The sequence below is a fragment of the Ixodes scapularis genome, unplaced genomic scaffold, assembly GCF_016920785.2.
Source record: "Ixodes scapularis isolate PalLabHiFi unplaced genomic scaffold, ASM1692078v2 PGA_scaffold9__187_contigs__length_104089568, whole genome shotgun sequence".
Lineage (NCBI taxonomy): Eukaryota > Metazoa > Arthropoda > Arachnida > Ixodida > Ixodidae > Ixodes > Ixodes scapularis.
In genome coordinates this window covers 48137446-48150645 of record NW_024609884.1, presented here as the reverse complement: position 1 = coordinate 48150645, position 13200 = coordinate 48137446, and the positions used below count along the sequence as shown (strand labels likewise).

Here is a 13200-nt window from a genome sequence, read left to right as displayed (position 1 = left end):
ATCATTTACTCCATTTGGATATTGTTACCCACTGCAAACCTGTGCTGTTATTTGGAATATTCTGGTGCCGCATGAGTAATCTTGGTATAAGGTTAAAAAAAAAGTGCCATCTAGTGATGCAAAACTGCACCAAACTGCTCGATACTTTAAGAAGAAACTTTGATCATTGATGTCACATGTTGATCTGTCTTCTCAGCAGCAGACTGTATATAGGTCGCTTGGAAGCGAAACTTGGAAGCTACCGCTGAGCTTCATAGTTATTTTCAGAAAATATTTAAATCGGACTACTTGTAGACAATCAGAACTCACTGTCATCAGGGCAATAAGGTATGCACTGCTGGTTGTAGACTTCATGCTGGCACAGACAACAATTATTTCTAGTTTCTCTAAAGCTTTGAACAGTCAAATTGGGGCTAGTTTTGTTTTGCTGATGTGATTTCTGCAGGTGGTTCAAAGGCTGTTGTATATAGGGGGACCCTTGCATAACACACCACACGTTTGATGCTTGCAAAACATTTTGCACTTCATGTTCTCATGGGGCAGCAATAAGGTAATTGAGGAAGGGAATTAGGGGCCACATTTGAACAGATGGATGTGTCCCATACATCATCCTCAACTACGACTTTCACCTGTGTGCGGGCCCTTCTTAGTGACAACTCTTGTCTAGTAGAGCTTATCCAAACAAAGTTATTGAATGCCTAAAATTGTATATGTAGCAGCATGTGAGCACAATTTTTTAACAAGTTATTTGTCCTTTTTTATAATGGGCAATGATATTTTATGAACAGTAACAAATTTTATATCAACTTGCATGGAAGTATTGGCATTTGGATTTGTAGGCAAACAGAGTTCTTGTTTCTACAAATCTAGACAGTTGTATTCTGAGCTGGTTCAACCAACCATTTTTATGTTGACTGTTTGCTTTGAGGTAATCCAGGCAATTTTGTGTTTTGCTGCAACAGTAGCAAAACATTTACTTGGGTCATCTTTAGTGTAGCTTGTTCGAAAGTCTCGGCTTTTTAGAATGCCTTGGTTCGCCTAGTCTTTGGGAAACAGAAGAAACTGAAATTGCAATAGGACATTGCACGCTTGTTCCAAACAAAATAAAAAGCTTTAAGGTGCTGGTACTAGAATGTACAGCTTTGAGTTAATATGCACTACCCTGTCAAGTGTAACAGTAAACACGGCACTTTTTGGCACTATGTGACAAGTGTAAAAGTTTTCTTTGGGACCTTCTGAGGTTCCACTAGTGTTGTTTTTCTGATAATCTGCCCTCTGTGTTGCAGTTCGTTCTAATTTTTCTTGCAATACGTGCATGGCAGTAGGCTTCACAACTTGAGAGTCATTGTTAAGCATATAATGGCAATTCTGGTATGCATAAGGCAAACTGTATTTGTGACCATGGCTTCAACCACAACCCTATGTGCACATCTTGTACAGTTCTTCGGAACCTCCGAATGGATGTTTTCATTGTTCTAGTGACTTAGCCGGCCTGGAGAAGATTTAAAAGGAGAGACAGCAAAAGGTCTTAATTTTATAAATATAAAGATTATTGGTAACTTTTTCTTTTACCTTTATTGGGTGCTCAAAAACAAAGTGATAGTACTGTTCTTACTATTAGTATTGTGCTAGTTACTGTAATTTCACAAAGATGAAGGAAGATATTTGGCTCACTGTATCAAATGCAGGAAATTCTGGTCAGAAATCTGAACTATTGCTAGAGGATACAGTAAACTACACCCTACAAAGTAAAACTGCAAATGTTGAGCATCACAACCCTGCTGTTGTCGAGGTAAAATTTTATCCCTTGACCAGTGTTCACTTTGCATCTTCTAAAAAGGTTTGCACCATCACGAGTTCTGTACATAATGCATCAAACCTTTATTCCTAAAAGAAAAAAGTTCTGAGAACTGTTTCTAAGTTGTTTGACGGTGCCTTTCTGTAGTCCTAGCTGCTCTTTCCAAGAGGATTGTTAACTATTCTGTCTTTTTGAGGGGCAAAAAAGGGGCCTCTTGTATATATGTAAATATGTTCTTGTTTGAACAATGTAACCCACATGTACTTTGTGCTGCATTGATGCACTGTAGCAAAGTTGGAACTGACAATAAAGAACTGACAGCCCAAGATGCAGGTGACATTACTTGCCTAGACTCCAAGCATGATGCCTTCCGTTTGCATAATTTATTTGTCATATTCTGTCCAAAAGTTCCAGGTCGATGAACTGGGCATCGTGTAAAGCTCGTGCGAGGACTGAAGTAAATTTTTCACTTCAAAATTTATTTGGTAACATGACTGCAGTTGCACCGTTATCACAGATGCTCAAGTGGTTCTATGCAGGGGTTTCCCCATTAATTGAAATTAGGGAGAGGGGGGGGGGGGCATTGAGAATAGAGGAGTCGTTGCGAATTAAGGGGGTGCGTTTAGAAAAAACGGGGGTGTGTACATGTGTAGGGAAATCGCTGGTTCTATGCCATCTTGGTTCCTTTCTCAGAACTGACTGAAAGTATTAGCATAATTTTGTGCTGTAATTTACCATATTTCTTTGGAGGAAGCTGAACAGTCCCAGTAGCATACCTCGGCAAACCTCACTCACGAGGGCCCTCACTCACCCTCGCTCACCCTCATCTTCACAGGTGAGGTGAGGGTGAGTGAGTTTCTGAACGAGGAAAATTCGTGAGTGTGAGGGTGAGTGAGGGCGGTGAGGGCCATAAGGGCCATGAGGGCGGTGAGGGGTATGAGGGCCATGAGTGCGTGAGGGGCGTGAGGGCGGTGAGTGGCGTGAGGGCCATGAGTGCGTGAGTGGTGTGAGGGGTGTGAGGGCCATGAGTGCGTGAGGGCAGTGAGTGGCATGAGAGGCGTGAGGGCCATGAGGGCGGTGAGTACATGAGGTGGTGTGAGGGCCATGAGTGCGTGAGGCCACCTTCAGATCGAGCATCTTTCTCAGCAATTTTGGTGGTAATGGCGGGTTGTTCTCTAGCTTTCCCTAGATCGACGCGAATTGCTGAGATCGGGTCCGGCTCGAAATAAGCAAGCAACTCTGAGCAATTCGAATGCGTTTGGAGCGGCTGCATCCAATCAGGGACGCAAAATTTTCACGTGATACCACGTGCCGGTGATGATGACACCGAAAGACTTGGTTCTGGTTTGAAATCGATCGTTTTTTTTGGAAATAAACTGTTTCAGAAAGGTGCATTAGTATTCTTAACGAGATTTAAATGCATAAAAACACGTTTATAACGCGTAATTGCATCTAAATAGTGCAAGAAAAATAACATTTTATGATGACGATGGCAAATTGCAGCAATTGGTTGCTGCGTGTGATCGCGGGCGGCCCGTGTTGCTGGTGTTGCGACGTAAAGTTAATGGGCGAAATTGCCCCATCTGAAGCTGGCCTGAGTGGCGTGAGGGCGGTGAGTGGCGTGAGGGGTATGTGTGAGAGCCGCAAGGGCGGTGAGGCGCCTGAGGGTGGTGAGGGGCGTGAGGGCGGTGAGTGGCGTGAGGACGGTGAGTGGCGTGAAGGCGGTGAGTGGCGTGAGGGCCGTGAGGGCTGTGAGGGCGGTGAGGGCACGAGGGCCGTGAGGGCCGTGAGGGCGGTGAGTGGCGTGAGGGCGGTGAGTGGCGTGACGGTGGTGAGTGAGTGAGGGGCGTGAGGGCCGTGAGGGCGGTGAGGGCGTGAGGGCCGTGAGGTTCAGTGAGGGTGAGTGAAGGGCTGAAGGTGAGTGTGAGTGTAGCTGTGAGGGTGAGGGTGAGTGAGGGGCTTAGGTGAGTGGGGCTGTGAGGGTGAGGGTGAGTGAGGGCGACCTAAAATGCCGACCTCTGCCCAGTAGATTGTCCCCATACGTAGTCGTGCTTTAGCTGCTGGTGGCTTGCATCACGACCACAAAATGAACCTGCGGTTCAACTTGGCTGGGAAAGAGGTCAAATAATAGTCCCCTGACACTGACCAACATGAGTAGCTACTTCACTTAGGCTACACTACCCTTTTTTCACCTAGCTGAGCTAATAATAAAAGATCAGTAAAATCACACTGTTCTTAATCAAAATGTTATCCTTGCGACACATCACAATGAAGGCATGCTAAATTACGTCACTAGAAGCACCGGGTTGGTGAGTATAAGGCATTTTCACTCAAAGAGCAAACTCCTTGGGTGTTTTCTTCACACCAGCAAACTTGTTTTACGAAGACAAAATGCAGCTGGCAATAAAGGGGAATAGATGTTATGTGAAAACGTCCCATTCTGTAGCCTGTGCCCAGTATATAACAGCCTGAGCACACAGCAGTGAAGGTGAACTCTGTGCTGCCCAGTACCAGATTGACATCATTGGCAATATTGTGGCAACACTCCTTGCTGCCTCGTATACTCTTGTTCTAATATAGTATATACTCTAGAGCAGGGTATACAATCGTGACATGGACCTTTGTTTTGGAGTTTCAGGTCCATTGATACAATTGATAATGGATCTGCCATCTAATAAAGGTATGAAATATAAAAATATATTCGGGATCTGCTGAGATATTTACAACCCAAAAGGAATATTTTATAAGAGTTGGTGTTATATCTGTGTAAATGGTAAAGGGAAGTACAATGAATGCAGACAGCAGGGCCTTTATAGGGTTGTACTTCAATAACTGCGCTTCCCTATTTCTAATGTTTATGTAGAACTCTTACAAGGTGCCCGAGATTGACCTTCAGTAGATGTGCATATCTGCACTGGGCCTAGACAAACCTGTGAAATGGCATGTGCACCTGTTGACAATATGAGCGTGAAGAGAGAGCTTTCTGCTGAGTTCTGAACCAACTCGGGTGCATATATGGTTAAAATTCAAAATCCAGGCTACAAACTTTTTTTTTGTGTGTAGCACACGGAAGCATAGTGGAGCTCTTCAATATTGAAAGCATGGCTTGAGCCCAGGCCACACGTTTATGTGCATATTGTCTGACAGTCTGCTCTCAACTTGCATCACTCCCAACAAGGAGGGTGCATCCCATAATCCTTTCAACTCTGCACTACTCCATGAAGTAAAACTCCCGTAAACATACAGTACTGAGACTGAGATCTTGTACAAAAGCCAGTTTATTGTATTCAGGGTACAGCTTCCAAACAGGAAACAGGCTTCTGCCACATGTTGGTAAATTTTCCCACACTAAAACAAGAATTTCAATGTTGTCTATTTTTTTCTCCCTCATTTCTACACACAAGAACGATGAAGAAATCAATTCCCACATTCTTGTCCTAGAATCAGAAACCTAACCCAAAGATTTCCCGAGTTCATGCTTCACAGTTTAGCCACAGGTGCAGTCAAACTGTCCTGGAGTAGGCTTTCAACTAGGTGTGTGGCATCCATAGCAGTACCCCACGAAGTGTTGACGCCATGTGCGCCGTGACCATAGTTGTGAACCACCTTTTTTTGGAAAAGAAAAGAAAAGACCAACATGAGGAACCATTTCATAGCGCCTTCTTCTCATGTGACCGAACAACACATTGTTAGACTTATTTTGCAGCAATAAATGAAGGGTTACATGCAGTAGAGCTTTAAGCTGACTCATGCACCCCCTGTTTCTTATATTTCATAGTTCCCAGATAAGCAGCTCTTTAAGAAGTTGTATGGAGCCTCCAAACTGGTTCTCTCTATCAGGAGATGCCTCTTATCAGAACAGGTAAACCCTCCTGAAAACCAACCAAATATGCTACTAGTATATGTCCAATCTCTTGTCCTAGAGTTATTAGGCTGCTCTTAACGAGGTTTTACAGCATACTTATACTAATAGTTTCTGCAAACATAATGTCTCAGAGATCAAATAGAAATACTGTGATACTTGTGCACAAGTTCAAACTGAAAAGTGGACCTCCTCGGAAGCCCTACTTTCAAACTCTTAGCCCTCCAACACTAAAATCAAATAACTTTTTTTTTTTCCACTAAGCGACATGCAGATGGGCTTTGAACAAGATGCTGCCCCTGGGCAGCTTGACGAGTCCAATATCCTCGGTTAGGTATGAGCTACAGCACCATGGTGTAAACAATCAAAAGCAAAAAAGAACTCGCCAAAATTGATTTAAAGCCCAGTAGCCCAAAAATGGACAAAAAAATAATTGTGCTTCTATGATTATATACACTGTGCAAATTTCACTGTATGTGCTAGTGTATAGATCAAAATGAACAAGGTAATAACTGTTTAATGGAGATGGTAATGAATAATGAGGCCCTCTTTTCCAGAGTTACGAAGTCTGGGTACTATCCAGTTTGCTCTGTCTTGTAGAGTAACTCAAATATTTTATTTGCATCTCAAAAATGATTAGCGCAAAAACAAGGACAAGTAGAAGACCGGACAGACCAGACAGGACAAGCGCTACTTTCTACTGACGTTTTATTGAAAAGATAAAGAAAGAAAAAAAAAGGTAAAAGAAAAAAACGCCAAAAAATTATGAAAGAAACAATTATGCAAACGTAGCTGGAGGTTTTATGAAATGTACTTCAGAATAATAATTCATAAAAAAATTAATGAAGACGAAAGAAAAAAAAAAATATATAAAAGAACGAAGAGGAAAATAATAAGTTAAAAAAGTATTCCAACGGAGTACTGATGCAAGATGTTGCGATGGTCTAACCTTCGTCCCTGCATTGGTAAGCAGCGGGGCGCATCCACAGTCCCTCACATGTACGACAAGATGTCCCAAGGGAGAGAATATTAGAGAGACAGAGCATGTTCCCTTAACTTAACCTTGACACAGCGTCCAGACAGGCCCACATAAACCTTGCCACATGAGAACGGGATTTCATAGATAACACATGCTGCAGCAACAGTTGACGTAGTTGTGTGCCTGTCTCGCGCCGCATTTGTAGTTTTTGTCATGCTGGGAATTTATTTGGGGTGAAGGCCTTCAAAGCTTGTCTGGTCCAGAAAGCCCCACCCCGACATATTCTGAGGCAATTGTCTTAAAGTTGTGGGAAATGCGATGGATGTGTGATATGACCGCCGGTTGGCATCGTTCATTTCCATTTCTCTCTGTTGTTCTGTTAGACTTCAAGGGAAACTGAAGCGGTTCTGTATTTGAGGAAACACACTTAAATCATCTTCATCTGACCTCCAAAATCTCGAATATCGAAATTCTTTTTTAAATTTGCTGCATGGAAGCTGCAGAAAATAAATTTCAAAGTACCGCTGAAGGCCCTTCTTCCCAGAGCATGACGTCGCAAAAGGAGTTTTCGGAATCTCCATTATCGCGCATCTTTAACGCCTATCAAAGATATGCACACACAATTTTCCCATATTTAAAAAGGGCAGAAAAAGACGTCACAACTGTTGCCAGTGCGGGGAAATATACCTGGCAAGCTTGCGATTCCTAGCGCGGCCCTCAAGCGATATGCGCTTGGCAGCCGAAAGATCTTCTATGACGTAATGACTGGTCGGAGGTTTTTCATGTTTCTTCGCGTTTAGTTACATTTTTGGGCAGGCACATAGCCAGGTGGAAGAGCTCCAGTGAAACCGCCCCCCCCCGCCCCCCGCCTCCCTCCCTCCCTCCCTCCCTCCCTCCCTCCCTCCCTCCCTCCCTCCCTCCCTCCCTCCCTCCCTCCCTCCCTCCCTCCCTCCCTCCTTCCCTCCCCCGAAATCTTCCATTCTGCTGGGGCCTCCTCTCCCCCTCCCCTCATACAGCATTTTGTCATGGGCACATTACTTTTTTTAGTTTTAGGGCATACAACTGGAAACAATTCCTCTTGACAAGTTTTGAGTGTGCAGAATCATATTGAAGTCGTTTCTTAGATCTGGGCAAATACACCCAGTATACATGGTTAATTTGAAAGGTCAGCCGAAGATCTAGAAAGAAATTGGTGGTTGCTGCCCGTAGGCGCCTCGGGTGTAAACTAAAGCTCCTGAGCGTGGTTTAAAACTTTGCATTTGATGGTGTTGATGAGGATGGAGTGACTTGCTTCTGGTGTTTCAGTTAATAGCACCAAGGTAGTTATCAACACATCTAAATACATTTCCTCCGTTTCCTTCTCTATCTTTACATTAAAACAGCAGTTCAAAGTAGCGCTTGTCCTAGCTGTCCAGTGGTGGGGATCGGTGGCCGAGTGTGGCACCGCAGCTTGGAGCATGTGTAGCGAAAGCTCGCACTGCAGAACCCAGGGACCCTGCGGTTCAATCCCCACACCTCCCTGTTTTGATCTGCATGAGAATCGTAGCGGCGTGTGGTCGTGTATCACTACTGCGTGATGCATGTTAAAGACCCCAGGCTAGCACTCATACTGCACAGGCTACATTTCTCGTCCATAGTGGCTAACAATGTTGCCACACTCTGGCAGACTAAACTTCCGCTATCTAAACCACTAACGACTAATTTTTGTCCCGTACAGTCTTCTACTTGTCCTTGTCTTTTGAGTTAACCATTTTTGAGATGTTTAACCAACTAGGCCATCAACTTCTATTGTTACTTTTATTTCCAATTGTGTCACATTACAGATATTATTTATATTTCTTTGTGTTTCTGATTTACTAATCTCTGTACAGGTTATGAGCTCTAATTAAGCGGGAACAGTAAAAGAAGTTTGAACTTGGTGTTCCATAGGGCAAGATGCATGTGTGCCATATATACAGGGTGTTTCAAAGAACGCCGGCCAAATCGCTCCTGCGAAAACTGCTCATCGCAACGAAAAAAGGCTTGTGGCGTTTTGGTCCTGGGCCAGGGGCCCACTTAGGAAAATTGTTAAGTCCAGGATAATAGAGATAGTGCAACCAGCCTCTGCTGCGTCGCGCGATGACAGCGCAGCAGAGGTTGGCTGCACTATCTCTCCAAGGGGCGCGGTGCTGCCGGGGCCGAGATGCGCTCCGATTGCAAAACGAAACTTAAAAACCCATCGAATTTGAGCAGTCTTTCAGAAGGCCGTAAAATGGTGCGCGTGCCTTCTATCGTTCTGCAATTTGTTGATTTAGTGTTTTTCGATGATGCCGAGCCATTTTCTAATTTAAACCATGCCCTTAAACACAATATTAAAAAAGTTAATTACACAGAAATAATTAACAACTTAAATATCCTGGACTTGAATAATTTTCCTAAATGGGCCCCTGGCCCAGGACCAAAACGCCACAAGACTTTTTTCGTTGCGATGAGTAGTTTTCACAGGAGCGATTTGGCCTGAGTTCTCTGAAACACTCTGTATATACCTGATGAAGAGCGGTCCCCGCTCGAAACGTCGCAATAAACTTCGTTAGTAACTCCGACAGTATGCATTTTTTACTTATTAACTTTTACCGGTCCATTGTTTTATACTTACCCTACTTCACACACACACATATATATATATATATATACATACATACAGGGTGTTTCAGAAAACGCAGGCCAAATCGCTCCTGCGAATACTAAGCATTGCACAGAAGAAAAAAAACAATGTTGATGCCGTTTTGGTGTCCGCCCAACAGCCCATTTAGAAAAAATAATGTTTAAAAAAATATTTTTTTTTTGTTTTTTAGAAAGGAACTTTTTATTTGTTCATTTGCACGCAATAGTTTCAATTAGAAACTTGCTGGGCATCATCAATAACCCCTCTATCAACCCTTTCTAGACAAGTATAAAGCGTGCCGATCATTTTACCATGTTTTGAAAAACCGTTAAATTCTGACGCATACTCTGGTTTCGGATTCTTATCCAAGCTTGGCGGCAGCTGTCGTGCCCTCCGAGGGCTGAAGCGCGGAACCAAGGCCAGCCCAAAAGTCAAAGCTCAATCTTGCAATGTCATGCTCTTTCGAACAGCGAGGCGTTCCTTATCACCTGGCCACGCGCGCGTGCTACACTTCTTTGTTTTTTACGAGGGAAGGGAGGCGGGCGGGCGGGCGTGCGAGACTAATCTGAAACCAGACTAAGCATCAGAATTGAAGGGGTTTTTCAAAACATGGTAAAATGCTCGGCATGCTTTATACTTGTCTAAAAAGGGTTGATATAGGGGTTATTGATGACGCCGGGTAAGTTTCTAATTCAAACTATGGCCTTAAAATGAACAAATAAAAAGTTTCTTTCTAAAATACAAAACAAAAGCTATTTTTTCCAAAAGTTATTATTTCTTCTAAATAGGCTCTTGGACAGACACCAATATGGCATCAACCTTTTTTCTGCGCAATGCTTAGTTTTTGCTGGAGCGATTTGGCCAGAGTTCTCTGAAACAGCCTGTAAATATATGCCTCTGCTACGGTGCGCGACGACAGCGCAGCAGAGGCTGGTTGCACTATTCCTCCACGGGGCACGGTGCTGTCGGTGCTGAGATGCGCTCCGATTGTAAACCGAAACTTAAAAACTTGTCGAATTTGAGCAGTTTTTCAGAAGGCCGTAAAATGGTGCGCGTGCCTTCTATCGTTCTGCAATTTGTTGATTTAGTGTTTTTCGATGATGCCGAGCAATTTTCTAATTGAAACCATGCCCTTAAACACAATATTAAAAAAAGTTAATTACACAAAAATAATTAACAATCTAATTATCCCAGACTTTAATAATTTTTCTAAATAGGCCCCTGGCCCAGGACCAAAATGACACAAGCCTTTTGTTGTTGCAATGCATAGTTTTCGCAATATTGAATTTGTCCACTTTTTCCAAAACACCCTGTATATATAAATAATTTTTTTTGGTGATAAATGAATATGTTGTAGGTTTGAAAATGTTGTCCCCCTACACTAGCTAGATATAGTTTAGTTGTGAGTGAAATAGTGGACTATAAAGAAGCAACTTAATTAATGTGGAAGGAAGAGAGAGAGAGAGAGAATGAACTTTATTTGTACTCAGGAAACCCTGGTCCAAGTCTCCTAGGGGTGGGGGGATGTGGTCAGAACCTCGTACTCCTGAAGCACTTGTGCCGAGACGGTCTTGGCATGAGCCGCGAGGGCTTGAAGAGTCTGCTCGGTGATGCCACTCCTCCCAGGAGGTGATTTCGGGGGGAAGGGGGGGATGAGGGGGGTAAAGGGGGCACGCCCAATATGTGTGACGCGGCCAGGGGTAGGTGTCACAACATTGACAATGGGGGTGGCTGGGTCGCCGGTGAATTCTATGTAGGACGTGATGTGATGGCAGTGAATGCGTCTGCGCCTGCCGGATAAGTGCGGCGTCTGCGCGGCTGAAATGAGCGGGAGGAGGGGGCAGCGTTTGTCGGTTCCTACGGTACTCCTGCGACAGTGTGCGGCGGTTGTGTATATCGAGAGCTCTGTGTGTTTTGGGAGAGTATGGGCTAGACCAGCCAATGGAGGGTCTGGGGACGGGAACTCGGGTCAGTGCACTGGCTTTTGCATTGCCCTCCATTGAAACATGGCCTGGCACCCACACTAAACGAAAATGATGGTAGCGGTGTTGATGCAATATTGGGGCGAGGTAGTTTCGAGTGTAAACATTGACTTTGTTTTTGCGGAGTGCATCCTGTGAGTCTGAAAATATAAAGGTTGGGTGGTGTGTGTAGGGTTCGGTGCAAGCATGCTCAATTGCTATGGCAATGGCGTGTTCCTCTAAGTCATCGATGACGGGTGGGTTAGTGTATTGCAAAGCATGTTCATGGTGTTCGGATTGGTAGGCGATCGTTCCAGTGTTGGTGTCGGTTTGAAGGCTCGCATCTGTGAAGTGGACGCGAGCTCCTTCTTGTTTTAGTGTGAGTACTCGTTGTGCAAGAGCTCGTGCTCTGAGTTTTCGGCGCTTTTTGTTCCTGTCGGGGTCCATGTTTCTTGGGATAGGCTCTACCTGGATATTGGGGAGGATGTTCCACGGGGGTGGTTCTTGGGGGATGTCTGGGAGGGTGGAGGTTTCGTAGTTGATGAGGAACAATATATGTCTGCCCTGCTTGGACGTTTTTAGGCGTTGTAACTGGGACGCTAAGTGCAGTGGTATGAGCTCGTCAAGTGTGTTGTATGTTCCCGTCCCGATGACTTGTATTGTCGAGGCATACTGTGGGACCCCCAGCGCGAGGCGATAGGGTTTCCGGAGAGCTCTTTCTATTGCTTGGAGCTGTGAGGCAGTGGGCTGCAGGTAGGGAAGCAGATATAGAATTTGGGAGATGATGAAAGAGTTTATTATTTTGAAGATATGGTTTTCACAGAGGCCTTGGTTTTTTTTTTTATATTCTGCTTATGAGATGTATAATTTGTTGGATTCGTGTGTGTAGTTTGGCTAATGTACCGTGTGCCCTGCCGTTTTGTTGTATAGCAAGGCCTAGGACTTTGATTGTGGGTTTGTGAGGGACGGGCTGGCCGTTAATAGTCGGGTTGATGAGGCCCCGCTCTGGAACAGCTCCCCGTCGGTTGGAAACGACGAGAAGCTCCGACTTGTCCGGAGCCAGGGTGAGGCCCAGGGAGGCGGCGTAGTTGGAGACCCTATCGCAACAAGCCTGCAAGGCACCCTCCTGTTCTCCGGGCGAGCCGGTGTTCGTCCAGAGGGTGACGTCGTCAGCGTAAACTGAGTGGAGGAGGTCCGGGATTTCGTTCAGTTGTTGGGGAAGGTTGAGCATGGCTAGATTGAACAGAGTCGAGGACAGAACCGAGCCCTGTGGGGTGCCGCGAGTGAGGTAAAAGGGAGTTGATTTGTGCCCCGGTATATGGAAGGTGGCCGATCTGTTGCTGAGAAAGTCTCTGATGTAATTATATATGTTTGTGCCACAGTTTGTTTTGGCCAGGTTTGTTAATATGATTTCGTGGTTTACGCAGTCAAACGCTTTGCGAATGTCTAAGGCCAAAATACAGCGTAGTTGGGCTGAGCTGGGCTGTTCGAGGATGTCGTGGTGTAATCTAAGGTGTGTGTCCTGTGTAGATATGTGATGGCGGAAGCCTGTGAGCGTAGGTGGCAAGATGTTATTTGTTTCCAAATGCCATTCTAATCTTGTGAGGACCATTCTCTCTAACAGCTTGTCAGTGCAAGATGTCAGAGAGATGGGCCTAAGGTTTTGTGGAGTCAGTGGCTTTCCGGGTTTAGGGATGAGTATGATTTTAGAGTGTTTCCATTTGGCCGGTATTTGCCCGGTGTCCTATATTATGTTGAATATCTCGAGCAATTTAGTGTGGGCTGTTTTGGGGAGATTCTTGAGCAATTTATATGTGACAGCGTCTTCCCCTGGAGTGGTGCTTCGCCGGAAGGAGGCAAGAGCACTCATTAGTTCGCCTAGTGTGAAAGGGGAGTCTAGTGGGGTTACATCAAACTGTCGAGGTGTGAGGTTACTTGTTGGAGTGGGTGTGCTGT

General features: G+C 44.7%; 1 protein-coding gene across 3 annotated transcripts in view; it reads right to left on the bottom strand.

Moving 5' to 3' along the window:
- Window positions 1-5058: 5058 nt before the first annotated feature.
- Window positions 5059-13200, bottom strand: part of LOC8029342 (D-amino-acid oxidase) — a 41838-nt gene continuing 33696 nt past the window's right edge. For all 3 annotated transcript variants that reach the window (XM_029978517.3, XM_040211374.2, XM_029978519.4), the window contains exon 11: window positions 5059-5404. In XM_029978517.3, coding sequence (XP_029834377.3) covers window positions 5279-5404 — 126 coding nt within the window. In that variant the 3' untranslated portion in view covers window positions 5059-5278. The remainder of the gene's footprint in view (window positions 5405-13200) is intronic.